The sequence below is a fragment of the Chrysemys picta genome, chromosome 14 (genome assembly GCF_011386835.1).
Source record: "Chrysemys picta bellii isolate R12L10 chromosome 14, ASM1138683v2, whole genome shotgun sequence".
Taxonomy (NCBI): Eukaryota; Metazoa; Chordata; order Testudines; family Emydidae; genus Chrysemys; species Chrysemys picta.
This window is the reverse complement of record NC_088804.1, coordinates 13228086-13245866: the sequence shown is the minus strand read 5'-3', so window position 1 is coordinate 13245866 and position 17781 is coordinate 13228086. Positions and strand designations below refer to the sequence as shown.

The 17781-nt window shown below is 39.9% G+C and overlaps 1 protein-coding gene across 3 annotated transcripts in view; it reads left to right on the top strand.

The window, feature by feature from the left end:
* Positions 1-17781, top strand: part of SLC6A2 (solute carrier family 6 member 2) — a 101812-nt gene that overhangs the window by 77096 nt on the left and 6935 nt on the right. For all 3 annotated transcript variants that reach the window (XM_042852290.2, XM_008166935.4, XM_024104099.3), the window contains 2 exons: positions 7937-8037; positions 15230-15397. In XM_042852290.2, coding sequence (XP_042708224.2) covers positions 7937-8037; positions 15230-15397 — 269 coding nt within the window. The remainder of the gene's footprint in view (positions 1-7936; positions 8038-15229; positions 15398-17781) is intronic.

Genomic DNA, 17781 nt, shown 5'->3' with positions numbered 1-17781 from the left:
CCTTTTGGGGTGAAGCTTTCCATACTTGGGCTCAACCCACAGGTGAGTTTGTTTGGAATGTTTGAGTTAAATGGGTTGAGCCATTTGGATGATGGGGAGACAAATATTAGCTAGGAACTGACTTTCAACATTATATTTTTGTTCAGTCACACATCCGTCCACACATAGATACAGGAGTGCCACTGAACAGTCTGAAAAAGAGGGAGGGGAAGCAATCAAAATGGGCCAAATGTGAGTGGCATTGCAATCCCCTGTGCCAGGTCACACTGCCACTCACTCAAATTTGTCCCATCCACCACTCCATCATGCCAGCAGTGAAGGGAATCTGCCATTACACCACCCAGCTCCAGTCAGAGAGTTAGGAGGGTGTTGACCTCAGCTGCGCCCCTGGTGAGTTCAGATTCTCAAATATGGGGGGGGGCATGCCCCTCTTGTTTAAAAAGTGGTGGGGGACAGTGACTCTCCTTCTCCACCACTGGCACCCATGCATGGATACCAGTACAACCATGAATGAAATACCTCTACAAACATTCATGTGAACAAAAACAATCACAGAAATAGTCATAGAAAAGCAAACACAAATGGCGCAGATGTGTTTGGAATGAATAGAAATTTGGAATTCATGAATAAATTGGGGAAAATGTTCCCCACTCTTCTCCCAGCTCTAACAGAAGTGTCAATTGTGGTGGCTTCCATACCTCTCTGAATGGCACTGGCCATGCATGCTCCCTACTGCTCATTGTGCACCTCATGAGGGTGCCTCCCAACCACAGCAGTCCTTCTGTCTTGCGCTATTGGGTGACCACGTGGCTGCAGCACCCAGCGCTGTGCAGAGTTGGTTCCATAGGGCAATTTTAAAGAGAGCTACTGTAGCATCCCCCTCCATCCTCCTTCCCTCATTGCTGCTCATCTCAAGTGGTGACTCAACTGTCTGATTGAAAAATTGCTACATCTCTCATTTTTCTGTTCTCTTCCTGCTTCCTAACACCTTGCTCCCAAAGGCCTGTACATGCGACAAAGTCAATCAAGTGCTTCCAACATGACCCAGATTTTTCACATGCAAATACAAATGTCCTCCCAATGCTGTCCATATCTACACAAATAAAACCTCAAACCTAATATTTTTCCAAACAAAACCTATGAATACACATTCGTGGGAAAATGCACAAAGAGGGTAAACAGGGTTGAATTAAATCAAGATCCAATTTTAAAGATTAAGTTTGCCTGCCATCATTTGATCAAATATGCCATTTAAAATGTGATTGACGTATATCCTCTTTGCAATTCAAAAATAACTTTAATTTGTATAAAACATAAGGTTAAAAGAGTATGGAACATGACATATTCAACATAGCAAAATGAAATAGAAGATAAGTGATTGAGATATATATATATATTTATATATAACTTTAGGATTCCAGATACTGAGAACTGATCATGTTACTTTTTGGATGCCTACCTCTTTCAGATAAGAGAAAACAGTTTCTCTCCAGGGCCAATGGTCTACTCAGGGGTTTATGTAGGATTTGAGTGGTCTCTGGGCCCCATGCTGGCCCTCGGCACCGGGATGATTTATGCCCTAAATCTATAATGAAGCCATAAGCAAATCACACAGCAGAGCATTGTGCAGGAGCATCTGCAGTGTATGAAATTTCATCCTGACTAAATACAGTGGTCTTTATGCAGTTGAGATGAAAGCATATTGCTATGTTAAAGGATAATTTTCAGTTACAGCTGGGATCTATTTGTCATATTTTTTACTAAGCTGTTCTTTTATGCCTATTAATTTGATTGACATGTCCAGAACAATTATTTATGCAAGAACCATGCCAACAGTCATCAGTGGAGTAACAAAACATTAGTGTGGACACACTGATAAAACAGCTTTGCTGTTTACGTATTTCAGAGATTACACTGAAATTCTCTTTAGCACTAATGTATTTATTTAGGGTCTTTGGTCATAAAACTTAAGTGCATCATAGCTTTACTTCCAAAGATTTCAGAAGCACTTCATAAACTTTACTAATTTATGTTTATAGAACCTACACACTTCATTGTCAAGGTTGCAAAAGGTTGTTGAGGGTGTATACATCACCCACAGTAACATACAGTGGCATGCAGCCACTGATCAACAGTACAAATCAAGATTCAAAGAATTTAGGATAGGAAGTTGGGAAGAATACTTTACCTAACTGAACTGGGCAGAATTAGGAATGCCAAATGTTAAAGTCACATGATTAAAATGGGGGAGAAGATTTTATATATGACCATTTAAAATGTTAAAAATAAAAGCAAACTTTACAGAGAGGATAGTCAGCACAGGTTTGCAGAGTTAGTTTGAGACGTCAGAGTATGAATAGAAATAAAAGAATAAAGAAGTATGTATCGTAACTGCACTAAAGTGGCTAGAGTGTTTTGCTGAAAAGGAATGGATTACTCCTGAGCTTAAAGTTAAGCACATGCTCAAGTATTTTGCTGAACTGGGGCCTTTAAATTGCACATTTCTAAAGCACTAAGCAGCAGTATTGTCTAATGGACTATGAGCCTGATTCTCAATTGCTTTTCTGACAATGTAAAGAGACACTGCTGTAAATGAGAATAAGCTTCTACAAAATTTTAAAGCCAGCATATCAGAGTTAAACAAGTTTAATAAAATATGAGAAACAGTGCAAACAGGTGGGCTGAATCCTGTAGCTACACAGAAACATACCATAGAAAAAAAAGTCCTTCTATATGTTAAGGATTGTAGGTTAAGAATATCAAGGATTTGGTATGTTCTTCATATTGACAGTGATGGAGCAGAGCTGGACTGCTATATTGAAACTGCAGTGGGGGATGTGGGGAACAAAGTCCCTTTATTTTCAGAGTTGCATAGTCATATATAATATGATCAAAAAGACTTTAGTCACAAAATGCTATGCTAATCTAACCATTCGGGGGGAAAGAATGAGTTAAATGTGGGTACTGAAGCAAAATTATGCAAGTCAACTGGTTCCATTTGAATTGTTCCCTAAGAATAGGCATTAGTACTGTGGTAACACCTTTCAACTCTCGTAAACAAGTTCCAATGAGAAAAAGCCTTCAAAGTTATGGCTCTTTGCCCATTAGCTTTGGGATGAAAAACAAACCTGCAAGTTGCAACATACTTCTCCAGTATATTAATACTTGGAGGTTCAGTACATCTACGTGAGCGTGACACTGGTCAAAGAGAAATATTGAGCACTGAGCCAAGAGCCCTTTTTTCTCTTGGAGATTTCTCTAATTACTTTATTTGTGTTGTCTCTAGGCTTACAAGCAAGGAATCTTTTTTTATGTATGTGTTTGTTTATTTTACGGTGGTTCTGACCAGGAAATTTTTTCCAAGCTATCACAGCAGCAGTGGTCATGTAATTATAAACTGATGTGGGAAAATAGTCTTGGCACAGATTAAACTTTTGCAAAGTGATCTCTCCCATTGGGAAATGCTACCAGGAGAAATTCAATTCAAAGATTTCAACAACAGATACAAAGCCGGGGCTTGGGGGGAGAAATTAGCAATCTAATCATATGGAAGGTAGACATTTTACAATTATTTTGCATAACAAATTAAAACTGCCAGTTAATACATACATTTATGTTCTAATAAAATATTATGGGTGGAAAGTAAGTATTTCCAGTCAGGAATTAAGTTCAAGAAAGGTCCAATGAATATGAGTTAGCATGATTTCTATCATTTTTTCTTCCGCATACCGAGCTTCCTACAATTAGACATATCTTTATCCGTTTGAGACTAGCTGCAATACATTTGACCCCTGTAGACTCTCAGAACCTTCAGCTAGTGCAGACTATGGTAGCCTACTGCAGACTCTCACAGGAAGGACCTCATGCCTACACACTGGTTCCCAACTTGTTCAGCGGTGAAATTCATGGTGTTGGTTTAGAAGCCCTATAGAGCTCTTTAGGGTTTAAGTCCTGCCTACTTGAAAAAAAACCCACATCCCTTTCCTCACTCATTGCCACAGAACATGATATGTGCGGAGGTACTCATACTAACAGACCTCTAGTTTAAATGAGCAGTGGCTGGAGGCAGGATGTTTCCTATGAGAGGTTCTCATCTCTGGAACAAATGTCCATCCTTGGTCCCATGGAGTCTGACACCCTTCACTTAAAGAACATGCTACAAAAGTGTTTATTTTCCCAGGTTTCGGAGAAAGGGACAAGTTGAGGATGGTGTAAATGAGGTAAACGACGGGTGCTTGCCCAGATAGATTAGGTGGCTCCAGAAATTTTTATTTTTATGGCTTCCACTGCTGCTTATGTCTATATATCAAATATATATACACGAGAATTTAGGTGCATTATCTAAAAGGAAATACATGAAAATAATCACATTTCATCCTTGGCTTTATGTTCCTGGTGAGATATGGCCTTTAAGGGCCTGATTCTCCTCTCACACCAGTTTCACACTGGCACTAATTGGCAACCATGATGCTATTTCAGCAGAGATTCCAAAGACTGAGTCGCAATGGAAGCTGAACTATACTCTGATCCTAGTCCTAGCCCAAATAACACTTTTTGATAGGTGCCTTAGGTGGAAAGACATGGGGGCTTCCGCCAGTTCACTGATAGGACAGTGGGAGGAAACTTGTACTGCCACTGTGTATACTGTGTCTGGTCACACACAGAGGATTCTAGCTTTTAGTGCTGTAATATATACTATGCGAGCACGCACGCACACGAATAATAATAATAATAAGAAGAAACGAATAAGGTATTGAGAACCTTAGCTATCTGATGGTTTAGAGGAACACCTAAGTGCTTCAATGATAGTTTGGTTAATTTGAGAGAGTCTGTCTGCTACGCTTCTCTCCTCGCTAGTCAATGTCAGTTGCATATAAGTCTGTTCTGCTTCTCATTTTCATGCATCCCTCTTTCCACAGAGCACAGTAACAACCATTGGATGTAGCTAACTTTCAGCTACAGTTTTTAAGTGGTGTTTGGTTAAATAAGGTTCGGCTCACAATGAAAGTAATAGGCTCATGTATTTACAACTGCTAATGCAAATTTATAAATGCTAATCAAGTGATCAAGGTGAGTCTACCATGTTTATAAAAACATGTTCTATGTCATTCATTTAACATGGCAAGTTTGATTATAATTATTTAGAGTCTGATCTTGCAGTCTCATCAAGCAAACCCTCTGCCCCCAGCTGCCCAATGATTTCAACAATCAAAACTCCCAACAGTTTCCTATAATTGCTGCTTTTTACTTTTTTACACATGTGAACATGTCATTTATCTTCTAATGTATCTTCTGTGTCCGCAGTATTAATTTAGGAGATATTGACAATGTGTACAGAGATAATAGTTTTTAGAAAAAATATTTGGTATTATTGAGTAGTTTCCTGCAATGCTTTGGGAAATCTAAACCAGGGCATTGTAGCCTTCCTGTTATGCTCATTAATGACCTGGGAAAGGGGGTGAACAGTGAAGTTTGCAGATGCTACAAAATTATTCAAGCTATTTAATTCCAAACCAGACAGCGAAGAATTACACAGGGATCTCACAAAACTGGGTGACTGGGCAACAAAAGGGAAGATGAAATTCAACATTGATATGCGCAAAGTAATGCACAGTGGAAAAAACAACCCTAACTATACACATACAACGATAGGGTCTAAATACACTGTTATCACCTAGGAAAGAGATCTTGGCATCACCGTGTCTAGTTCTCTGAAAACATCAGCTCAGTGCACAGCAGCAGTCAAAAAGGCCAACAGTATATTAGGAGGTAGTAGGAAATGGATAGAAAATAAGACAGAAAATAGCATAATGCCACTCTATAACTCTATGATGTGTCCCCCCTTGGTGGACAATTCTGGTTGCCCCATCTCAAAAAATGTATAGCGGAACTGGAAAAGGTTCAGAGAAGGGCAAAAAAGAGTATCAAGGGTATGGAAAGGCTTCCATAGGAAGAGATACTAAAACGCTTCGGGCTGGGCAGCTTAGAAAAGAGATGACCAAGGGGGGATCTGATCAAAGTCTATACAATCATGAATGGTGTGGAAAAAGTGAATAGAGAAGTGTTTTTACCCCCTTCTCATGATACAACCGCCAGGGGTCACCTGATGAAATTAATAGGCAGCAGGTTGAATACAAACAAGAGAAAGAACTTTTTCACATAATGCACAACTCAGCTGTGGAAGTCGTTGCCATGGAATGTTGTGATGGCCAAAAGTATAACTGGTTTCAAAAAAGAACTGGATAAATTCATAGGTGATAGGCCCAGCAATGGCTATGAGCCAAGCTGGTGAAGGAAACACCACCATGCTCGGGGAAACCCTAAACTAAAGCCCTGCACGGGACTATTCTTTAATCCTACTCCCACTTGCACCTGCTATATGGCAGTGGGTCCTGTGGAACCCACAGGATTCCAGACTCACTGCAGGGTTCTACACTAGTCCTGTGTAGGTCTCTACCCTAAACCTCTGACTATCAGAAGCGGGAGTGGAAGACAGGAATGGATCACTCCATAATTGCCCTAGTCTGTACAATCCCCCTGAACCTCTAGCATGGAGACAGGATATTGGGCAAGATGGACCATGGTGTGATCCAGTGTAGTGGCTTATATTCTTATGTTATGGCACACATCTAAACTGAAAGATAAGCACCTAGACAGATTCTAGAGAAGGTTACTGAAAGATGAAACGGCATGCATTACAAAGACAATGTGTATTTCTTCACACTGCGCTGAAAAAAGTGGAACTGGTAGCTCCTCTGAAGAGTTACAAATATGTGGATTTACTTTACAATCAGCGCCTTATTTATTTGTGGGTTTTTGTATACGAGTATGAGTGAGTTGTGTAATTTGACTACAAGTAGAATAGCCCACAGCCATAATAAAAAAAGCATCTGTATTCATTTTGCCATTTCAATGTTTGAAATGTGTTGTGGCTTAAGTGAAAATGAAGCTCAACATGTCTTTCTCAGGTTTCAGAGTGGTAGCCATGTTAGTCTGTATCAGCAAAAAGAACAAGGAGTACTTGTGGCACCTTAGAGACTAACAAATTTATCTGGGCATAAGCTTTCGTGGGCTAAAACCCACTTCATCAGATGCATGCAGTGGAAAATACAGTAGAAAGATATATATATATATATATATATATATATATATATATACACAGAGAACATAGAAAAAAATGGGGGTTGCCATACTAACTCTAACAATTATAACATTCAAAAACCAGTCGGAGAACACTTCAACCTCCCTGGTCACTATTACAGACCTAAAAGTCACAATTCAACAAAAAAATTTCAAAAACAGACTCCAACGAGAAACTGCAGAACTGGAATTAATTTACAAACTGGACACCATTAAATTAGGCTTGAATAAAGTCATTACACAAACTAAAAACTGTTTCTCCATGCTAATTTTTCCCCTACTGCTACTCACACCTTCTTGTCAACTGTTTGAAATGGGCCATCCTGATTATCACTACAAAAGTTTTTTTTTCTCCTGCTAATAATATCCCACCTTAATTGATTATTCTCGTTAGAGTTGGTATGGCAACCCCCATTTTTTCATGTTCTCTGTATATCTATCTAAATATCTTCCTACTGTATTTTCCACTACATGCATCTGATGAAGTGGGTTTTAGCCCACGAAAGCTTATGCCCAAATAAATTTATGTCTTTCTCAGTAGTCGTGGGATTTACAATTAGAGTATCATGTGAATAGACAATTAGAGAGAAACCCCAGCCCCTTTGAACTCAATTTCAAAATTCCTGTTAGCTAAAATGGGGTCAGGATTTCATACTTACATTATTTCTGGTTTGGAAGTAACTCACTTATATTTTTCTGAGACTACAAATAACAAATATGTTTGTTTTTTTGCCACTGTCTACTCATTTTTGCCAACTTGAAGTCTGAGTCTCTTCTGTTTGTGTTTAACTTGCAGGTGTGGACAGATTCAGTGAAGACATCCAACAAATGATGGGCTTCAAACCGGGCCTCTACTGGCGACTGTGTTGGAAATTTGTTAGCCCTGCTTTTTTATTGGTAAGAGGTGATTTATTTATTTATTTTGTCCTGGAAAGAACACTATGAGGAGGCTTCCTACCAGCTTATTCATACTAAAAGCAAGATATTAAGCAAATTCATAACATTACTCATCAGGGCCTACGCTACATGTTTTGTTGCCCAGGGCAGTATAGAGTTTCAGTGCTACCCAAACAGCTGAGCAATACAAAACAAATACTCTGCCCACCCAATTTTGATGCAGACACACACCCTGGATGTTAAATTTGGCATCCCCAGAACCAGGTGTTCAGAGCAACTTTCCTGATTACTGGACCCTAAGGCTGGCCCTGTTACTCGCGGTTATCCCCAATGTTGTCAGCCAGGATAGCAGAAGCCATTTTGACTCATTTTCACATTTGGAGAGGCTGCATTTTGGGTGAAATTTGTCAAACAGGAAAAAAAATGATTAGTGGTCAAGACCACCAAATCAGTTGTGGGCATCACTTGTAGCCCCTTCTCTCCAAACTGGTTTAGGAGATAGTGGCTCTGCTTGGTAACCCGGATGGTGGGAATGCTCTCCCTGTCCAAGACACTGTGAATATGTGTGTGTTGAAGGAAGGAGAGGTACAGTCCTCAAATTCTTTTTTGCAGAAAGTGAACACCAGGTAGGAGCTAGAGGTTAACTGTATGGGATTGAAAGGCCATTTGGCCTGGAAGGGTCCTCAACTGGTTCAACTAAACATTTTAATCTTTTGAGGTTTCTTCATCATCAGAGCTGCATGTAGAGCTATTGGCTATATTGAAGTTGGCTTGGAGAACTAGTGTGTGTGTGATGGTATGTGTTTATATTAATGCTGAGGTTTACATATTTCTCATTTTACACCTCTACCCCGATATAACGGTGTCCTCAGGAGCCAAAAAATCTTACCGCGTTATAGGTGTAACCGCGTTATATCAAACTTGCTTTGATCCACCGGAGTGCGCAGCCCCGCCCCCGTGGAGCGCTGCTTTACCGCGTTATATCCGAATTCATGTTATATCAGGTCGCGTTATATCAGGGTAGAGGTGTATGTCTCATTATGACTTCAGTGATGCCCAGCAGATGTCAATCAAATTGGTTTAAAAAATAACCAAAAGAACAACCCTTTCCTCCCCACAACGAAATCTATAGAGTAATCAGATACATGATTCCAGCTGTTGCCAGAGTATACAGAACTGCAGTTGCCCTCCATAAGGAACGAAACATAGGAATTGCCATACTGGGTCAAACCAAATCTAGCATCTAGTCCAATATTCTCTCTCTAACAACAGTCAATATCAGATGCTTCAGTGGAAGATGTAAAACCTCTGAAATACAATTTTGCAATAGCTTGTCCAAGGGGAGAAATGTTTTTCTCGTAGCTATTGGGGCTTTGGTGTTTATCTTTTGATGAGTAACGCCATTGACTATAATTGAGTTTAACTTTTGATAGGCAAATGCTTAGTGCAAAAAGGTGAAACATAACTGGTAAAAGCAGTATCCAATATGTTTCCTATTGATATTTCATTGATGGAGTTCAAAAGTGTAATACACACAGTACAAAGTGAAACTATTTAATGATTATACCACTGAAACGATCATATTTGTAACATTCAGAGCAAAATGTACAAATGCAGTTTTCCAATCAACTTAATCTCAACACAAATAACATGCTGCCAATTCAGGTCCCACCCCAAAATGTAAGATAAATAACTCAATATGGAGTGGTAATGTTTATACCAAATGTTTTAGGCAAATAAATATTTTGGGGGGGGAGGTTATTCAGTGCTAAATTTCACTCAGCCATCATTAAACAAATATGTGTCAACTAAGCACATAACTTCTTGAGGCACTACCATTTATGTATGTGCTTGTTTTTGAATAGTAAAACCACAACAATATGCACAAGAATGTGACTACATATAAAATTTTACAACTATTTGTTATATATGTACTAAAGAACATAGTTCAGTTATTAATGTATTTTTTTGGAGGGTATGAAGATCACAAATGTGGACTAACGCATTAGAATATGTAGGGTGCAATTACTCCAAATGGTTAGCTGTGTGACATAGAGAGGAGACACATTAAATATAGCTTGTAAGCCTTCTGACGTGTATTAGGGAAAATAAACAGACGTTTCATTACATTTGAGGATTTTTTCTCCCTGAAATATGAAGGTAGCATTTGGTAGTTTTATGTAAAGGTTAGAGTTGGAACTAAACTGCAGTTTTATATTGGGTATTTATACATTCATTCCAGGTTATTTGTAGATCAAAAGGTCATGGTGAATATATGGAGATTTTGACATCATTGTGACCTAGGATATTTTCTGTTGCATTAAAGTTTATGCTTTCAATTTAAAATTGAAAGCAGTAGCGATCTGCCAAATTGCTACCTCAAATCTGGATCAGATATCGTCTCAAAGTTGAAAATTAGGTATCAAACAGTTAATGACACAAGGCATTCTTATCGAGACATATTTATGATGGGATACACTAACACATTTTTAAAAAGGAAAACATTTTAATAGCATACGATAACATCCAATCAGTAACAAGTCAATGAAGCATACACTGAAGTCAGTCAGTCGTACTTTATATTAATGTTCCATTTGTAGGTGTTTTATAGAAGGTTAATGAATGATCAAAAGATGTTATAAATATGTTACAGACATGAGGACTGTATGTTGAAGATGATTATAACCACATCAGTAGAAGGTATATAGAGATGGTTATAATTCATTGTTACATAAACAACCTATTGACCTGTTAAATGCTCTAACAATTGATTAACCATTTAGTAGCCCTTTAAACACTAGTTATAAATATAAGCTTAGTATAAATTGTGACCCTCAAGGATAGATCCTGCAACCAAATCCACACAAATTTTTGGATCCCAGATCCCAATCAACAATAGTTTGAATGAAAATGCTGGATCTAGCTTTCTTGTGTACCACACTCCCTGCAACCCAACTTTTGAGAATGGGAAGCCAAGTTCTGGATTCAATTTTACAGCACAAACCTAGCTGTAGGGAAGTAAATGAAAGATGTTCTAATGGTGTTTTCCTGGCTACCAGGAATTTTGGGTATTTGGGATGTAACCTCAGCTCTATTTTTAATCACACAATTGCTCACAGATGTCTGTGTGTAGGATGTGGGATGCAGCATAATGGTCACTGTCTTTCCAAATAAGCTTATTCTGGTATAAATATGTTACCAATCGTTCTCTAAATTACTTGGTGATGAACTGCATGGTCAGGGTTAGATAACTACCCACCTTCAGTGTAGGTAGGTGATAATTGGAAAGCGAATTAAAAAAGAATTGCTAATCTCTCTTAAAGTATATGCTTTAATATCTACTGTAAACATGAAAATATGTACCTTTCTGGATCAGTGGATGCTGCATCCTCTAGCCATGCATACAGTCCTAGAAGACCTCCAGAATTAAAGTCCAATATTGTCAATCATTGACTGAGTGTAACTACTATATACAGATACTTTCTAATACCTGTGGGGAGAGTACACACATTTTAGAGAACATTGAGTAGCTTGATTCTAATAGTCTGGGTTTTTTCAGGTGTCTTAAAAGGTTATATGGACACTGTAAGCATGATTTATTAGGGGAAAAACGTAGTCCATACCATTTTTTTAACCTATAATTTGTCTCCATTATAAATTGTGAAAAAGCAATGGAAATGCTTTTTGTTGTTATTTGTTTTAAACCAGAGGGAAAATCTGAATTGAAAAGATGTAGCAGAATTAGAGGGGGTTTAGAGACAGTGAGAAAAGAGTGGAATTGTTTAATTTACAGGATATTAATAAGAGGAGCTATAAATTATACGGTATAATGAATGGCACAGAGAAGGTAGATCAGGAACTTCTGTTAGCCGTCTCTTATAATGAAAGAACAAGACAACAAATACAAAGCTGATTAAGGAAATAGTTTTTTTAACACAACGTACCCTGTGGAACTCATTGCCACATGAGATCAATCAGGCTAAGAACTTTGCAGGATTCAAATATTATTGAATAATAATAATAATAAATAAAGTATAAAATAAATATAACTATTATTAGAATAGTTAAATATTTAATTTTAAAAGAATTTTGGAAGGGATGTAAACCTGCATGCTTCACAACATAAACCAGCCTCTAACAAGTGGTTTTTAAGAGAAAATTTTACCTGGGGAAAGGCTACCCCATAATTGCCTAGTGCAGGGGTCCTTCACTTTCCTCAGAAGCATTTGGTACTGACCACTGTCCAGGATAATGGATTAGAAGGCTCCCTGTTCTAATTTAGTATAGCAATTCCTATGTTCCTAAATATAAACAGGTCTTTCCATAGGATACTAGATCAAACATTTATCTTAGGAGTTTTAGATATCCACATACCTATGTTAGCATTAGGAAGTCTCTTGTTGAAACATTATCCCCACATTTCTCACAGCTATAGAATGCCAACCAAAAACATCACTAGATGAACCAACATTTGTGAGTATATAGCATTTCTGGCATTCTTGCTGATTTGAAAAAGCTATCTCAGTAGCCTTTGACATTCTAGGCCTGGTCTACACTAGAAAATTACGTTGGCTTAACTACACACCCCTGAACGGCGTAGTTAAACCGACCTAAGTCCCTGTGTAAACAGCATTAAGTTGACGGAAGAATTCTTCTGTTGACCTAGCTACGAACTCTTGGGGAGGTGGATTACCTATGATGGTGGGAGAACCCCTCCCATCAGCGTAGTAGTGTCTACACTGAAGTGCTTCTGTAGCCCTTCAAGTGTAGAGAACCCCTCAGTCGCTGAACATTTTAATCTGAAGTAGTTGCATGGCCCAAGGTGGAATAGCCAGGGGGACAAAAAGAAATTACCAATGTACTTTGCACATTGAGATTATATACACATACTGATAGTCATCCAATTTATCTTCTGACAAATACAACATTTAAAGACATTTCTGGTGACTGATTCTATTGGTATTGTACTACAATATCTAACAAAACTCAAACATATTATACTGAATCAATAAGTGATTCAGAATGTTTCTAGCCTGCATTGTATTAGAAATCTAACGTTCTTTCAATAGGACACACAATCCAAGGAAGATACATTGTGATGGGCATAAGAGTGGCTGAGTTTTTCAATTTTCAGTAGCTCATGTCCAACATGGAGCAGCAGCTAGAAAAAAAAATACCCTCAAGCATCTTATTTGTTTAAGTGGGATAGAAAGTGCTGCTGTACATTGAGAGAGTGGAACATCTGGCCAAGCTGTCCCAAACATCTTTAGCCAGAAGAGCTTTTTTCCCCACCAAGGCTTTTTTCCTAGAGTAATGGTTTTCCTGACCCACAAACATTTTCAAAATTTCAAAAACTGTCCCACTCCATATCCACATCAGGATGAAACTAGAAACCTTTCCATTTTTGTCACAAAATAAAACCAACACACACCGAATCCAATCTGAGACTAGTCAATAATAGCAAATAGCCTGGTGGTGAGAGCACTCATATGTGGTGTGGGAGGCCCAAGCTCAAGTTCCTGCTCTGCCTGGATTGGAGCAGAGACTTGAATCTGGGTTTCCCACATCCATGCTGTAACCACTGGGCTAATGGCAATTCTGGGGACACACACTTGAGAAACCTTTCTAATGATATAAACTGAGTATGGCACACATTAAATGGATTAAAAACTGGCTAACTGATAGGTCTCACAATGTAATTGTAAATGGGAAACTATTGAGTGGCTGTGTTTCTAGTGGGTTCCCACAGGGATTAGCTCTTGACCCAGTGTTTAAAATTTTTATCAATGTCCAGTAAGAAAACATAAAATCATCACAGATAAAGTTTGCAGATGACACAAAAAAATGGGGGAAGTGGTAAAATAATGAAGAGGACAGGTCACTGTGTCAGAGGGATTTGGATTACTTGGTAAACTGGGTGCAAGCAAACAATATGCATTTTAGTATGAATAAATGTATATATCTAGAAACAAAGAATGTAGGTCATACTCATAGGATAGGGGATTCTATCCGAAAAAGATTTGTGGCTCATGGTGTACGAGAGCTCCCAATGCGACACTGTGGCCAAAAGTGCTAATGCAATCCTTGGATGAACAAACAGAGGAATCTCAAGTAGAAGTAGAAAGGTTATTTTACCTCTATATTTGACAGTGGTGCAACTACTGCTGGAATAGCGTGCCCAGTTCTGATGCCCACAATTTTAAGAAAGATGTTGATAAATTAGAGAGGGTTCAGAGAAGAGCCACATGAATGATTAGAAAACTTGCCTTATAGTGATAGACTAAAAGAGATTAATCTGTTTATTTTAACAAAGAGAAGCTTAAGAGTTGACTTGATTACAGTCTGTAAGTATCTACACGGGCAACAAATATTTAATAACAGTCTAGCAGGGACAGTCCCATCCTTATGAAGAATTCAGGGCTGGCTTTAGGCCGATTCCCTGGAATCAGGCCCCGCGCCTAAGAGGGCCCCACGCCTTAGGCACCTTTTTAATTTTTAATTTTTTTTTTTACTCACCCGGCGGTGGTCCACTCCGGGTCTTCGGCGGCATTTTGGCGGCGGGGGGAGGGGGGGTCCTTCAGTGCCATGGAAGACCCAGAGCCGAGTGAAGGACTCCCCACTGCCGAAGACCTGGAATGCCGCCGGGTATTCGAATCAGGCTCTGCAGGTCCTAAAGCCGGCCCTGGAAGCATTACTAGAACCCCTGGGGAAAAGGACAAAGAGGGATCTTAAGGAGTCCTCAGGGACCCTTTGAAAATCTCTGCCTATAGTCCTGTCCGGGACCCATGACTTCAGCCTTAAGAACGTCCCCATCTCTAACTCTAGTTTAAACTACAGAATAACAAGTCAGCCTCCCCTGTCTGCTTCAGAAGTAGGGGAGGAAATCCCCCTTCCACAGCAGCGTGTAGTCTGCTGGTGAGGTTCACTAGTACACAACGCAGATACAAATAGCCTGGCTGGAATTTTATGATTTTTCTGACCATTAACATCATTCGTGAGTGCCCTAAGTGGTTCCACACTGTCCTCTAAAAGGGACACATTGTAAACAGGCTGAAGGTAGGGCCTATTGCACAGGTCTAAGTATCCCCTTTGCACTGGGCAGCCTGCCTGATCTAATAGATGAGGCTTGTTTTCCACTTGGAGTTTTCCCAAAGGACTAAAATTGTGGTTCTTTCTATTTTTCCTTCCTTAGTTTGTGGTGATAGTCAGTATTATAAACTTCAAACCTCTGACCTATGATGACTACACCTTCCCTCTCTGGGCAAATCGCATTGGCTGGGGAATAGCATTATCTTCAATGATCCTGGTGCCTGCCTACATTATCTATAAATTTCTGAACGTGCGTGGGACCTTTAAAGAAGTAAGTGGAGTGCTAATAAAATGTCATGAAATGTTATTATGAAATGAATGTACTGGATTTGCACTAACAGTTTGCTTCTCTAGCTCCCCAGACACATTCCTCGTTATGTGACCTTTCAGATTCAGCTTTCTAACAGGTTGGAATTACAAGCTGGATTTAATACACCCTATTCCAGTTTCTAGACAGAAATTAGTCTGCCAGAATGCCCCACTGTAGTTCATAAAAGCATTTTTAATGCACATTTTAAAGTTGAATTAGTAGATTTTTCTCAACTGTAGAAATATATATAAATGGATGCCTTCAAATACAATATCCAGAATAAAGAGTGGACCCAGTCCAGATGCTTCTCTAGACAGCAATTTGGCCCATGATTCTCAACAGGAGTCCTGTGCATCTCTGAAAATCTGGGCACTTCATTGAGTTGATTAAAATAGATTAGGCCACTCATCTGAAAATATGGTTCCAAATGTTTATTGTATAGTTGATATTTTAAAAAAAGTTGGAGGGTGGGTAATTATAGAGCTAGTGACATCATCTATTTTGAAGATTGCTTGACAGTTCCCATTCATAGACCCTGTTTTCGGTTGCTTATAATTTTTTCATGCTGGGGGTCTACCTCAGGCTGAATATTCTTGGAAAACTTCAGCCAAAATAGAGGAGTCATTACCGAAAATGAAGATGTGAAAAATAAGTCCTATTTCCCGTATTAAAAAATTCTGGGGAAAATTTGAATCGCTCTAGAGCCCCCATGCTTTGGAACAGGGACTTGGAATTTGGCAGGGGGTAGACTTTGTGTCAGGAATGTGCCTTTTGCTATCCCTATGGAAATCTGCCGAAACGTGGGCAAGTAATAAGCTTTGAAAAATAGCCGTTCACATCCGCTCAGTAAAGACTCCTTAAGGCTTGTCTACAGCTATTCAGGAATAGTGATTAAGCTTTAAATTAACACCATATCTTTATCCAAATTAACTTTAAAGTAGACAAGTTGTTAGATTTTTGCAGCTAGATTCCCCAAAGATTCAGTCTACACTGGGATGCTCCAGCCTGGGATTGAGCATATTGTTCCCTGCAATTGCAGCTCTGGGCTCCTGCAGGCTCTGCCAGGCACCTGAACTGAGAGTAGGGAGACTGTCTCTCCTGTACTCTCAATGACACTCATGCTGGACCCAGGCAGCTGCCTGAATTGAATGCAGAGGGGCAAGAGTAGGACCTGTGAAAGAGGAAAGGGGAGTAGATTGGGAAAAGGACAAAGGGGTGGGGCAAGCCTGAGGCTGTGGGGGGGGGAATAGGGAAGGGAAACTGGGAATGGGAGTTAGGTTGGGATGGAGACTGGGAGTGGCTAGGCAGGGAAATGGGGAGATACCAGAGCCAGTAGGTGAGTAAAGAGTGGACAATGAGTGAGGCTGGGGGACACTAAGATTGGATGAGGACCCTTGGGAGGCAGATTGGGACTGAGATTCTGTGGGGATGGGAAACATGGGCAAGTGTGTGTTTGGGGGAGGACTGGGAATTGCTGGGCAAGGGGATTGGTCTGGAGAGTCCAGAGGGGTGAGACTAGGACTTGCTGGACATGGAGACTGGCACTTGGGTGAGACTCCTGAGGAGTGAAGACTGAGATGAGGAACCAGGGGTGCAGAATACCCGGGGCTGAGACAGGCAGGTTGGAGGGGATGGGACAAAAGAAATTCAAGCTTTGGTGGAAATGTGCAGAAGAGTCTGTGCCCACTAGACAAACTCCCCCCCGCAGCCTTGAACGGAACCCAAGATTCCTGTGTCTCAACATTCCTTTGCTGTCAGCAAATGTCTGCAAAACCCACTGGCAAATGGTCTCATCCCCCTCCAGGGTTGTTCAACAAAGAGGATGACAACCTACTACTGCTATCAGTTACTCCATTAATTCAAGCAGCAGAGGTCTGTGGGGTGGGTCTAAATGTTCCAACCCTGTTGATGTACCTTGTAAGTGTAAATATAGCACATCATATGATGGATGTTAGTTTTTGTTTTATAGGTGTTTTTACGATCTATATTGTTTTATATGTTATAGAAAATTACAGGCAAACTACATTAAAAGAATATCAGGGTTGCAAAGTCAAGCATTCAGAAGTTAGTAAATGCCAGAATTAGGATTGCCTGTGAATTCTTAATTTGGCCCTCTTTCAGAGCTGGATTAACTCTCCTGTGGGCCCGGGGCTATTAGATTTCATGGGGCCCTTGGGGGTTTGGAGTGGGGGAGTGGGATCAAGGCTGGGGCAGGGGACTGGGGTGTGGGAGGGGGGTGCAGATCTAGTTGGGGGGTGGGCTCTGGGGTGGGTCCAGGGATGGGACAGGGGGTTAGGGTGCAGGAGGGGGTGCAGGCTCCAGCTGAGAGGTGCTTACCTCGGGCG